At 45.9% G+C, this 13814-nt stretch overlaps 1 protein-coding gene across 2 annotated transcripts in view; it reads left to right on the forward strand.

The window, feature by feature from the left end:
• The window catches only part of FRMD4B (FERM domain containing 4B), a 124637-nt gene that overhangs the window by 38391 nt on the left and 72432 nt on the right, over positions 1 to 13814 (forward strand). Inside the window, exons 4-5 of one of the 2 annotated variants that reach the window (XM_032772848.2) lie at positions 130 to 222; positions 5837 to 5921. In XM_032772848.2, the coding sequence (XP_032628739.1) occupies positions 130 to 222; positions 5837 to 5921 (178 nt within the window). Of the gene's footprint in view, positions 1 to 129; positions 223 to 1727; positions 1852 to 5836; positions 5922 to 13814 lie in introns of those variants that run through there. The other variant, XM_075073157.1, reaches the window with a different exon arrangement.

Raw genomic sequence — 13814 nt, forward strand, 5'->3', positions numbered from 1 at the left:
CTGCTCTTTTAAAAGTGTCAGTTTGAGCAAATGCAAGTGCTGAAGGGAATCTGTTTCAGTATTATTAATGGAACCTGTTCCTCTCCCCTCATATCCCCTCCACCTCCCACTCCCCATTTGTTCCTACAGAGGCCAGAATATATGGCTGCAGTTAGATCATAGAGTTCTGGATCACGACTTGCCCAAGAAACCAGGTCCAGCAACTTTGTACTTTGCAGTTAGGTAAGTAATTGTTTTCTATATGTTTCTATATATACAGACATTACGGGTTTGGTGTATTTATAGCTTTTTGTTTTAAAGGATTGATAATTAATTTGATAGAGGAAATAAAAGTCAAAGCCATATGTGTTGTTTTTAAAAAGCAATTAACTCCTGGATAAATGCTGGTTAGCGATGAGATTCTTTGAAAATTTGGTTGTTCCCTTTTTAAATCAAAACAATATTTTATTAAATTAAACTTCCATTGTCAATATTTTCTTTTAAAGAATCCTATACTTAAAAAGCTTCCTTGCCTGAATTGCTACTAATAACTTTGATTAGTTAATTTACTAATTCTTAACAATTAAGTTTACTTTTCCCCATTTATGCTGACTGCTAGTATTTTCCATTTTAGTCAGTCTGGAAAATGAAATGAGGCTGATCTTTTCCACTCTCCAGTTCTAATATGACGCAACTTCTTGCTAGATTTTTGCTGTTTGTTAAAAAACATTTATAAGGCACTCTGAGAGAACAGTGATTTGTGTAGCATGGGTAAGTAGGCACCACAAGGCTGCGCTGTCTGTATTTAGGACATAGTAGGGAGTGGTTCAAGATAAACAGTACCTGGTGTTCACTGAAAATGCTTTTCTTCTTGTTAGATTTTGTAGCTTCCCCCATTTTTTAAAAACAAAACCTAAACTAAGTTTTTCCCTTTAAATATATTTATTACTGGCCCTTCGTCCCTCCTAAACATTCAGTGCCTCTGGCCAGGAAATGCGAAACTCAATCTATGTATTGAACTTCAGTCACTTACACGGCAACAGAGCAGAAATACTGTCACTGACTTGGCCATGAAATTGGTCACATGACTAACCTTCCCTATTCTTTCATGAAATGTAAAGCGCGCTGTTCCATGTGGGCAGGACCCTGCATCCTTGCAGAGATCCACTGACCTTGGGCTGCCCTGGCTTCCATCAGAGGACTGAAACTGTGAACAGCCAGTTCAGGAGTGGGAGGGGTGGGAGTGGAGGTGGGGCAGGGCAAAGCCACCTTTACACACACGCTTCCTGAGCTGTGCTGTGCTGAGCACACCTTGGCTGGGAGGGAAGATCTAGGCCAGGACCTGTTAAGTATTCCTTACAAGATGAGAGATTGGAAAGCACTGAAAGAGTTAATACAGAGAGAAAGAGTTGACTTGGGAGGAGAAGCTGCTGGAAGCTAATTTTAAGCCCAAGCACTTTGGGGTAGAATTTGCATCTTAGGGGCATAAAAGCTTAAATAAACTATTTTAAAACGAGCAAGTAGGTAGTGCATGGAGAGGCCTTTAGAAGGGAAAAGAGGAGGATATAGGAATAGTTGACAATACACAAATTATTTAGCGCTACAGAAAATATATATTCTAATAGTGCCTTTAAGATCTGCATATAGTTCTGACGTGTGAGCAACTGTGGGTTCTCACACCCTGGCACATGCCTTGGGTGGTTAGCGCCCACACGCTTATCTCTCCCTAACACATGTGCCTTGTCATCGTCTATTCTTTAATTAAACTCAGATGCGAGCAGTCGAAAGATTGGCAGAGGCCCTGGAGGTTTTTCACCTTCCTCTGCAGCGTGGGGCACGGGTCACTTGCTGGAGGATTTTCTGCACCTTGAGGTCTTTAAACCACTATTCGAGGACTTCAATAACTCAGACATAGGTTAGGGGTTTGTTACAGGAATGGATGGGTGAGATTCTGTGGTCTGCGTTGTGCAGGAGGTCAGACTAGATGACCGTAATGGTCCCTCCTGATCTTAAAGTCTATGAGTCTATGAGAAAGATTAGGTGCAGCACTGCGTGCACACAACTTCAGTGGAAAGGCAGAGGCAGGGACAGAGGGCGGCGCTCCTGTTGGCACAACACAGGCCTGTGTGGGCCATGTGGCCTCAGAATTCTGCTTCGGACCAAATGGTGCCGGTGCTTCTTACTGCACATCTCCTGCCAGTATAACGCCTCGTGGTTTTGGGTTTAAACAAGCCTTGTGCCTGCTTGGTATAAAATGCGTGGTTTTAAAATAGGAGCAAGGAAGAGCCATTTCGTAAACACAAAATAACTGATGGAAGGGGTCAAGGAGATAAAGAGCAAATGTGAACATTAGCCTTTTGCGCAATATGCCTTCTCTCCCCCCAACAATTTTTAACACCTTTGTCAGAGGAAATTAGCATCGTCCCCGTTCCTGGGCTTTTGTATAGCTTCCTTTGTCTGTCAACTTCAGCATTTACACTGCCGGCTTTTCAGGGCAGGGCCTTGCTCTTCCTATGTTGTCGAGAGAGAGAGACTGAACTGGGTGTGGGGTCTGGAGGCCCAGTATGTAAAAACTCCAGAAGTGGGGCCCCAGGAAGGGAATGTTTTGATGACCTGTGGACTGGGAGTTATGAAGGGGCCTTGAAAAGGGGAGAAATTGGCACCAGGACACAGCAGAGTGACCTCTGGCCACAAGGAGGTGCTCAGGAATCAGCCACCCTGCTAGACCACCGACGTGCCTTAGGGAACTCACTGGACAGTGTGGCCCCAAATGTTTCATCATTCTGAGAAGCCCATGCATTGATAGTGAACTGTTCATACCTTGCAGTGATGTAGCTAAAAGAAGGCTTTACGAGGCTGTGTTATCTTGCTTTGAGAGATGAGTGCTTCCGGAATTGTAGATGTTCATTGTCTAGGCACTGTTTCGTGTGTAACGTTCATAGTCTTGGTGCTGTTTAGTGTAATATCCCAAGTGAGTATTAGGGGAAAAGCACACAGCAAAAGCAACTTATAGAACTTGTCATTTTTATTATTTAGTATTTCTAGAGGGTGACAGCAAGGTGCTTGGCTTTGTGTATGTGCATAAAGTATTATGCGGTCCAGACGCTGATCTCATTTATGCCAGTGTAATTCTGGAATAACTCAGTTGTATTTACTGGAATTACTACAGATGCCCTTGTAGCTGAGGTCATTATCTGGGGTGTGATCCCTGCCCATCTAGCCGTAGAAAATACCGTATGCTTAGATGGAGGGATTAGAAGATGGGTGTCCCTTGGTAATGCAAGAGGCATGGAATTTAGTTTCAGGATATGTTTTTGAGGGCTGGTGTGTTGCTGTGAGATTTGCTACTGGTTTTGTATTTTTAACTGATTAGAGCCTGCGTTCTTTTCTGGTAGTTTAAAACCAAGTAAATATGACACTGTAGCAAGCCCTCACCATCTAAGAATGTGACCGTTACCGCATCGTGGCCGCTAGTGTCTGCAGAGTGGCAGTGAGGCCAGAGCTCAGATCCTCCCTAAACTAGGATGACCAGATGACCCAATTTTATAGGGACAGTTCTGATTTTTGGGTCTTTTTCTTATATAGGCTTCTATTACCCCCCCACCTCCACCCCCATCCCGATTTTTCACATTTGCTGTCTGGTCACCCTACCCTTAACAGCAGTATAGCCCCCTTGTACTTGAACTAAAGGAGAATTTGTTTCAGACTATGACATGTCAGAATCAGTACTGCTATACAGCCAGTAGAGAGCAGAGGTACGTCAGCTAGTCCATGACAATACAGGCAGTAATGGTGAAGCTCACAATGACGAGCATGTCAAGGAGAGGCCAGCGGAGCAAGGCTTCAGAGAGGAAACGTGATTTCAGGAGGGTTTTGATAGTATGTGAAGAGGTTGTTCGGCAGTCGAAGAGAAGGAAGGATGGTTCAAAGCATAAGGGGCTGCATGGAAGAAAGTGCAGACGCTTCAGACAAAGCCTTTGGAATCACCATGTGTGAAGAATTCCCTTAGCAAATCAGCCAAGCGCTTCCTGGTTGTGAGCCTTTGCAAATAAGAAAACACTCTTCGCTTTAGAGGACTCCACATTCCTAAGCAGTCCTAAGAGCTGTCAAGAGCTCTGCAGCTTGGCCACGCTGTAAACAGATGCCCTTGCACCTGTTGTATTTAGTCAGACAAAAAGGGGCTTCTGAAAGGCTGGTGAACAGAGGGAGCTGCCCCTTGTGGGAAGAAGATACACTGGATCAGAAGGGTTCAGTGTCGGGTTTTTCATGTTTAGAAAGAGGTCAGATGACATGAGTGTGCCTCTACCCTCTGATTCTTAAACTCCACATGCTGGCAATTGAACCTCAGGGTCCCATGTGACAGCCCTGATCATCTCCATAGTAATCCCACAGGATGCCTACTTACCAGGGCTGGCTCCAGCGTTTTTGCCACCCCAAGCAGCGGGGGGTGCCGCAATTGGCAGCACTTCAGCGGCAGCTCTACTACCACCACTTCATTCTTCGGCAGCAATTTGGCAGCGGGTCCTTCCCTCCAAGAGAGACTAAGGGACCACTTCTGAATTGCCACCGAAGACCCGGACGTGCCACTGCTTTCCATTGGCCGCCCCAAGCACCTGCTTCCTGCGCTGGTGCATAGAGCCGGCCCTGCTACTTACAGACACTTCTCAGCACTGATAAACGTTTAGGCCCCTTTGCACCCCTCCAGTGCACAGTATGGAAGGCTGCTAACGCACCTGAGTGCTAGCAAAATGCAGTCAGGGAGGAGCACGGGAGGAGAACAACCACTGTGCCAAATGCTTCCCCAGTCCTGGAGCCAACAACACCTCCTCCAGATGACAGAACAAGGAGTAATGGTCTCAAGTTGCCCTGGGGAAGGTCTAGGTTGGATATTAGGAAACATTATTTCACTAGGAGGGTGGTGAAGCATTGGAATAGGTTACCTAAAGAGGTGGTGGAATGTCCTTCCTTGGAGGTTTTTAAGATCAGGCTCGACAAAGCCCTGGCTGGGATGATTTAGTTGGGGACTTTCCTGCTCTGAGCAGGGGATTGGACTAGATGACTTCCTGAGGTCCCTTCCAACCCTGATATTCTATGATTCCTCCACATGGGATCCTACCATACTGGTTCAAGGCGGGGGTGGTGTGGCGGGCAGGTGGGGACAGAGCCAGGAAGCAGCATTCCAAGCTTGTATTGTTTCCAATGAGATTCTAGTTTGTTCTGAGCAACCTTGCTGAGTCCTGTCTATGGCTTGCCCCCAGAACCCCATGGAGGAAGACTGTACGTACCTATGGACGGGGAGATCTGAGACAACACACTCATGAACTGGCCCTTGTTTGAGAGGGAAGGGGAAATCTAGAACAGTGCAGAGAGGCGGGTTCTCTGTGCAAAATATTGGAACTAGAACTCCCATGAGTTCCTGGACCCGATATGATTCCAAAGTCACGCATCCACCAACCTTCCACACTAGCACTAATCCCTCTGCCACGGTGGATTTTGCATTGGCTTTGTCAAGTTGTAACACAGAGTTTGCATTACCCTTTTTCAATTCCAGAGTGGCTTTCCTCTGCTTAAGAGGATGACTTGCCCCTTTGAAATCTGACAGGGTTTTCAAAAGAGATGAAAAGTTGTCAAATCACTCTTATCTGTTTAACAGGGTGTTTGTCATTCCCTTTTCACTATCTCTCCTCAGGTCTTTGTGCTTGTTCCCTACTAATAGGCGGGAAATTAAATGCAATAAGTCATAGTGCCTCTGAACCATCTGTATTGCGGGGGAACAAAAAATGAGGAAATCAGAATGACATGGGAGGGGAACAGAACCTGGGTTAGAAAATTAAGTCGCTTTGTTCTTTTTTTTCAGGTTTTACATTGAAAGCATCTCCTTTCTGAAGGACAAAAAAACAGTAGAACTCTTTTTTCTGAATGCAAAATCTTGTGTGCACAAGGTAACGTGTGATGTCTTTTGAAACCTTTACCCATTATTATGCATTTTCAGGGATTAGACCCCATCACTAGACTGGCTGATAAATTAGGTATTAATGAAATCATATTTCTTGAGTATATTGAAGGATTCAAATCTAAACACTCCTCCAACTTCAGGTATGTGGATGAAGGGGATGGCGATGGTTTCAGGATGCGATTTTCACAGCCCTTTGGCTAACCCAAAACCCCACATTCAAATATCTGTTTGAAATCTGGATCAGAATTTCGCAGCTAGCCCTCAGCAATAAGTGACATTATACATGCGCTTCCCACATACATGTAATATTGAATGGCTAATGCGAGTGTCTATCTTAGTTCTTCATTAATCTCAGCCATAGCTCTGCATCAAGATCAACGGGAGCATATGGCCCTGTGCACAAGACACATTCGTTTGAATGTGGTTACTTCTTTCCCTGAAGGTACTCCATAAAGTCAAGAATAAAGAGAACATACTTTTAATATATATATATACAAGTGTATGTACACGTGTATATATGTACACACACACTCTCACTCACTTTCTGGTTAGGAAGTTAACATAGAAAATTCAAAAATTCACACTGGAATGTCGTGTCATGCTACCATGTTTTAAACAGTATAAATTAGCTTTCCAGAGGAAGGGGAATCTCCCTAATCCTAAATGAGGATTGTATGGGCACATCAAACCCTTACCTATGCCAGTCTGCCAAACCTTTGCTGTAACAGGAACCATGTTTCAATAAACTCCAGTGCAACAGTGCCTAATGTTGCTGTGATTTTTCTGGTGCTGTAAAGTCAAGCAGCTGGCACCTCTGCTGTTTTTCATGCAACTTGCAACCTGCCTAGTTGTGAAGCGCGGGGAGTGTGGAACTCAATTCTAACAGGTATTAGAGAGAAACAGAATAATCTGCTCTTTCAGTAACTGGTGTAGTGAGTCATGTATTAGTTCAAATTCATCCCTGTACAGCTCCATTGTTTGCTAACATTCACACACATCACATTTTAAAGGGTGTAGATCAAGAGCTGGTATTTCTGGCTGGGTAGAAACCTCACACAGAATATTTAATGGCAAGAATGTGGATCTCACTTGTATAGGAATTTGTTCTGAGAGAGGGAGGAAAATGGAACACTGCTTCCCACCCCTCAGCCCCCCAAAAGTGTGTATATTAACAAAAAAATAAATAAATAAAAAAGTTAACATCCGTTAAGAGTCCTGGACCTCATTGGCCGAGCTTAATAGCCGATGAGTCTCAAGTTCAGTCTATTTGTCCTCTCAAGTAAGTGTCCTGGAAGTTGGTAGAAATTAAATGCTAGTAACATCAAAACATTTGGTTGTCTGGTAAGTATGTGTGTGTATTTATGTGTATGCAGTATAAAAGACAAGGGGAAAAAATACTCCATATATAAACATATATGTCATCTAGCCAGCCAGGAAGACTCGCATCTGGCCCTGATTAATATGATTATTCACACAGCATAGTTGTATAGTATTGAAACTGATGATTATGTGCAGAGTGCTGGAATAAACATTGTGTATCATGCAGTGATTTATTTCAACACTTTGTGGTCACTGTTTGAATGAGAGCCTTTTTTATTTCACTAGGCCTGTGCTTTAATTGGTATTAACGTACAAAGTGCCAGCTGCCTGATTTTGCACAGCACAACTGCCAGAAGATGAGAAATAGTTTTCCCTAGTGTACGGTTTCTATAGGAAGCATAAGGAGAGGGAGCTTGGCTTAAAATTCAGAAAGGAGGTTTGCTATAAAGAAAAGTTTCAAAGCAGCAGTGGGATACTAACCAAGTACAGTAACACCAGACAGCCCTTCTCTTTGTATGACTTCTCATTCCAAGCTGGTGAAATGAACACCGAGGAAAGACATTTATCTCTGTATATAGATCATTAAAAAATCAGAGCAGACCGGTTGCTTCTTAGCCATGCTGGTTAAAACTGATGCCGCACAGGCAGGACAGCAGCAGTCCAGGGGAACAGTTTTATCTTCACTTGCTAATCACATTGAGTGTACAGTCTGGCAAGGAGTCAGAAGGAACAGCACCTATGTCAATTGGGGTTTGAAGACAATACTGCAGCACTATCACCTAAGTGTCTTCACTTGGTTTCACATTGGGGTACCATCCCGAAAGATACTTACACTGAAGGATCCTGTCCCAAGAGAACAAGATTGGGGTCGAGCTTTTCTGAACTCAGCAGTGCAGAATATCAGTGGGTTTAGCTATCTCTGCTTGTCGTGTTGGGAACATGCTACACGATGCGCTACAATACCATCCCCCTAACTCACCTCAAAAAATCGCTTCTTTTTGATTGCAAGCTCTTTGGGGCAGGGACTGTCACTGTTTTCACAGCACCAAGCACAGTAGGGCTCCACCTGGCTGCTGCATTATAAATGTTAACATCTTGGGCTTGATTATTAGTATTTATGCATACACTTCTCTGTTCGTGGCAGTAATGCGATTTGCAACAATTCTTGATGGTATATTGAATATTCCTAATGATTTAGATAAAGCCATAAATATGTGGGATTTGCATGTGCGAGAGGGCTGATGGTACATATAAAAGTGAGCAATCAGTTGTGTGTGGGTGGAAAAGCTGAAGGGTAGCTGGAAATTTGAGTCAAATTCATCTTTGGCATAGCTCCATTGAAGTCAGTGGATTTACCCTAGGGATAAATTTGGCCCATTGCCTTTTAACACTAAAATGAGTTACTTTCTGGTTATTTAATGCCATTTGGGGAACATCTGATCGCAGTTATGTGAGATTTCAGCTCATTAGAGATGATCAAAAATGCAGTTTACGTTTGTGTTGAATTAACACTCTCATTTAAGAGCTGGACTGCAGATGAAACGACAGGCACCTCAAACATATTTAAAAGCCACACTAACTCAATAAACATTGTAGTCACTTTCGTTTGTGCTTCAGGGCAAGGAGATGCAGTCCGAGTAAAGCTCAATGTCAGCCACAAAATATAACCACATTCTCAATTTCAGTGAAGCAACCTACTGCTAGTCATTAATGACAGATCAGATGTTCTCTGGTATTTCCCAGTAGTTAATCCAGGTAGGGAAGCTTAGACTTGTCGTATGGGTTTGTTGTTTTGTTCTTGTTTTTGTTTTGTTTTTCTGCTCCACTCATATTGCATGTTGTAAGGAGCCCCAATGTTTTTAAAAGCAATAACCTATCCATGAAGCACATGATGCAGGGATCTTCGTAATGCACCTGTGCACAGGGGCGGCAGCTTATATGGGCTCGAGGTGCCCGAGCACCAGGAATATTCAAGGGGGGCGCTGTGCTCCACCAATATTTGGAGCTGGGTTTCTCCCCTGCCCCCACCTCGGAGCTTCCCTGTCTAAAAGAAAACAGCCAGTGCCTCTCTCCTTTGTTTGTGCTGCTTTTGCCTTAGACTATAGAGGTCAGTGGCAGGCAGCCTCTTGGAGCTTGCGGGAGGGGAAGAGAGGCACACACATGCCTGGGAACTTTCTCCCCTGCCCCACTGGCACCCAGGGGCAGCAGCAGGGGTGGGGAGGCCAGACATGATGGCAACCCCCAGCCCCGTACCCATCCTAGAAGAGGCGAGTGGGCTTTCTGGACCTGAGAGAGTCCCTAGGAGCATGTGCAGTGACCATGCTGCAGAGTAAGTGTGCTGCGGGGGGGGAGGGAGGGGTCCCTCCCCTGGAGCTTGCTTCTGCCAGTAAGGAGGGGGGAGAGTCCTCTCTGGCCTTAGCCCTGGGGCAGCCTGTCTGCATCTCAAGTTCCTTATCCCCAGCCCTGCCCCACCCCAGAGCCTGCGCCCCCAGCACCCCAACCCTGAGCATCCTGCTGCACTGTGAACCCCTCATCCCCAGCCCCATCCCAGAGCCCTCTCTTGAGGGGAAAAACATGCAACTTAAATTTGGTGGTCAGCTTGGAGTATCATTGTGTTCAGCACAATACTTGATTATTTTACACCCTTTAAAGTATACATGTGTTACGAAGTGGGAATGTTCTTAATGTTTTCTCTGAATACTGTGTGGGTGCCTCAGTTTCCCCTATGCATTTCTCAAGGATGCTAGATGGTGGATAAGGGTTAGTGATTGTTGTAGAGCCTAGAGTGCCATGTGAGATGCCATCATGCACAAAGAATGGCCCGAAACCCAGTCTCTGGGCAACTGATGGCCTGGGCCGCTCGTCCTGCAAAGGGTGCCAACTGAAGGTTTGGAGAACAAAGAGACAAGGTGGCCTCCTAATGCCTGGAAAAGAAGACAAAGGCCAGAGGAGGGAGTGTCAGTGCCGTGCGGACTCCGGGAAGCGCATGGTGGGGAAGGGGATGGTGGGATGCTTTGGAACTACTCCATACAAAAGCCAGTCAGGACTCTGGGGAGGCCTCCTCTCTCTGAGCATACTGTCTCCAGGCAAGAAAGTTACAACCTTCCTGGGTCTGACCTCGGAGCATTCAGCATACCCTTCCACACCGTGCGCTTCCCACGTATGTCTGCCCAGGCAGGCTCTGGAGCAACCAGAGGTCCCTGCACCCCAACTCTGCAGTCAGAACGTGACCTCAGCCACCAGTAAAATAGAAGGTTTATTAGACAACAGGATCACAGTCTAAAAACAAAGCTTGTAGAGTACAGAAAACAGGACCCCTCAGTCAGGTCCATCTTGGAGGGTGAGAGCCTAGACCCAAGTTCTGGGCCTCTCCCCATTTCCCAGCCACTCCAAACTGATACAACTCCTCCTCTAGCCTTTGTCTCTCTTCTGGATCTCTTCTGATCTCTTTGTCCTCAGCACCTTCAGTTGGCACCTTACAGGGGAAACTGAGGCACCCGCACAATATTCAGAGAAAACATTAAGAACGTTCCCATTTTGTCACAACAAGTGCAACAAAATATAATACCGTATATTGAAGCAGGCAAGTGCTGCTTCTGACCTTCCAGTTTTAATTGACCCTTGTAGTGCCGACGCACTGTAGCTTCATTTTATATCGGCTTTCAGGGCGAGAGTGGCAGGGGCAGGCACCACCATTTTGAGCACTACCAAAAATTATACAAACCTGTCGCCTATACCTGTGTACTCTGTTTACCTGAATGATGAGATATTAAAGGCCGTATCCTACCCTAGATCTTTGCATGAAGCTCCATTGTGGGACAGGAACGCAGTTCAAAAGGTGGGTGATCAGACCAGAAAGGTGTGAGGGAAGAATGGAAACCTGGATGGGTTGATAAAGATGGCTTAAAATAGCATCTTAATTATTTTCACAGGACTGTTCTCCATGTTCTTTCACATTTCACTGTTTAAAAAACAGAGAGAAACTTTTAAAAAAGCTCCAGTTCAGGAAAGCACTTGCGCCTATATTTAGCTTAAAGTGTGTGCTTAACTTCCGGTGACTTTAATGGGATTTAGGCAAATGCTTAACTCTAAAGCACACATTCTTTCCTGAATACTGATGCGTTCCTGACTCGGAGCCTAGCTGGATGGGTGAGTTGCAGAGTGAGCTGTGTGTTGGTGCAGATTTCAGTGGTATTGTATCCACGTGGGGTGAAATTCACCCTTGTGCCAAGGGCCGGTGCAAGGCTTAAGCAACAGCCAAGTCCTACTTTGAGGGACCAAGTCATACTTAAATGTGATCTAGGCCTTGTGCCAGTCCACTGCCTAGGAGGACTTTTCCCCATGGCTTGTAAAGTACCGTAGAATCCTTCAGGCTGAATGTGGTACCTAATTATTGTGCACATCAGGGGCTCCTTGCATCCCTCTATTTCCCCTGCCCCACCAGGTCCCTGTGTGCCACACTCCCATCCTCTTCTATTTCAAGGACTCCCTGCAACCCCTCCCACCTCCCTTGTGCCAATGGCTCCCTGTCCCCCATGGACCCTCCCCCCATGCAGTTGTTCCCCATTCTCTCCACTTCTATGCCACAGGATCCGTGTGCATCCCATTTGTCTCTTCCCTCCCCAAGGCACAGCAGGGGCTCTGTGTGCCCCCCATTCGTGCTCTCTGCTACATGCCAATGTGACCGTGTTACCCACCACCACCACCTCCAAGTCACCCATCACCTATTCCAGGATGTCTGTGTGGCCCCTCTATTCCCTACTCCCTGTCTTCCCCCCACCCCTTGTGGATCCTGCTTTGCCCCTCAGACAGCACTTCCCCCCTCTGGTCCCTGCTTCCTCTACTTTTGACCCTATCTCTCTGATCCCTGCTACACTGTCTCCATCCGCACTCTTGCCTCCTCCCCATCCGGGTCCCCATTTCCCCCTCACACTCTGCACTTCCCCAGCCCTGCCAGTTCCCTCCTTACAAGCTCTCTTTCTGCGCCTCTCCTGTTTCTGTAAGAGCCCAGGCCACAGCCATTCTTCTCCACAGCAGGTTAAGCTGCTGCCTCTGATGTGTGGGCAGAAGAGTGAGTCTTCTCCCGCAGCAGGTTAAGCTGCTGCCTCTGATATGAGTGAGCAGCAGAGTGAGTCTTCTGCACCAGTCAGGCCGAGGCCCTGATTTTTCTGGTGTTCCGATTTGCAGCAATAGCAATAGCCTTTTGCCCATTGATGACTAGAATGTTCCCCGAGAGTTTGAAATTGATTGTTCCAAAGCTGCTGTGCTACAGACAAACAGAGAAATGCCCTGAGTTGAGCATTTCATCTGGCTTCGCTTGGCCAATTAACCATGTTTACTTTCACACTCCTGCTGCCCCATCTTGACCACAGGTACTTCAGCAGCAAAGACTTGTTTCTTAATTTCATCTCTGACCTGTCTTTCAGCATCATCTGTGCTTGTGCAATGCATGTTATATAAGGTCCTTGCAGCAAGTAATACCAAGTTGCACACCTAAAGAAAAAACTCCTACTACATACTAGCCTGCACAATTCATTCCGTGTTTACTGTGCTGTCCACCTGACTTTGCTTTCCCCATGAACCATGCAAGACAAACAATGCAAATAAAACCCCATTTTAGGTGAACTGAGCTGTGCTACTCAGATGTGCTAAAGGAGTCTTTCCTTATCACTGGCGCATGCATGAGTACTGGTACTTCAGGCTTTTATAACTAGTACTCTAGGCTCCCTTCTCCACCTCTCTCTGATGAGGTGCTGCTTTTTTTTTTTTTTTCTGGACATCACTGCAGCTCATGTCCCATTCACTTCTGAATGATCTAATAACCTGCCATGTAGCTAAGCCTGGTCTTGCAGTCTGCCTCCCTCCTTCATGTTTTGCCTGGAGTTTGGAGTAGCTCAATGTCCACTGCCAGTTAGCGCATGGACAACTGAATGGCAGGCAGTGCTAAGTGCTATATGGATGAATAACAAAGGAAAGAGTCCCTGTCCCCAGAGATCTGAATCTAAATGTCAGATTGGACACAGCATGTGAACAGGGCAGAGTGGATTGGGGCAGATGGAGGATGTAACAAAGTGAATGGAGTTTAGCAGGAAGTTCTGAAGTCTCAGCTCACCACTTGGCTAACCAAGGCCTGACAGTCGTGAATTTTAGGCATCTCAGCTGAGTAGGCCTGAGCCACTGATATGGACACCGGGGATCACTGCCAGGAAAGAGATCTGAGACGTTCTCTATCCCTACTTCAGCAGCTGATCGACAGCACCTACCTAGTCAATGGGAGCTACTTCAGTCTCAGGGTTGCATTAGCTTCTGAGCGGCTATCCAACCTCTGCACTCAGCCATGAAGAAGCTTCCATGGAGTGGCTCTCTGTGGTGCACTGGGGCTTCACACTGTGCACACTTTCTATGGCTCCTGCCCCCTCAATTGAGCAGGACTCAGCGGTTTCACTGCACCTGGTATTCTATACACCTCTGCTTTGTACATTAATGAGAAAAATCTGTGCACGACACCGTGTAATTAAATAATTATGGGATCTCCAAAACAAACCAATCTGCTCTCCGC

This window comes from Chelonoidis abingdonii, chromosome 17 (genome assembly GCF_003597395.2).
Source record: "Chelonoidis abingdonii isolate Lonesome George chromosome 17, CheloAbing_2.0, whole genome shotgun sequence".
Taxonomy (NCBI): domain Eukaryota; kingdom Metazoa; phylum Chordata; order Testudines; family Testudinidae; genus Chelonoidis; species Chelonoidis abingdonii.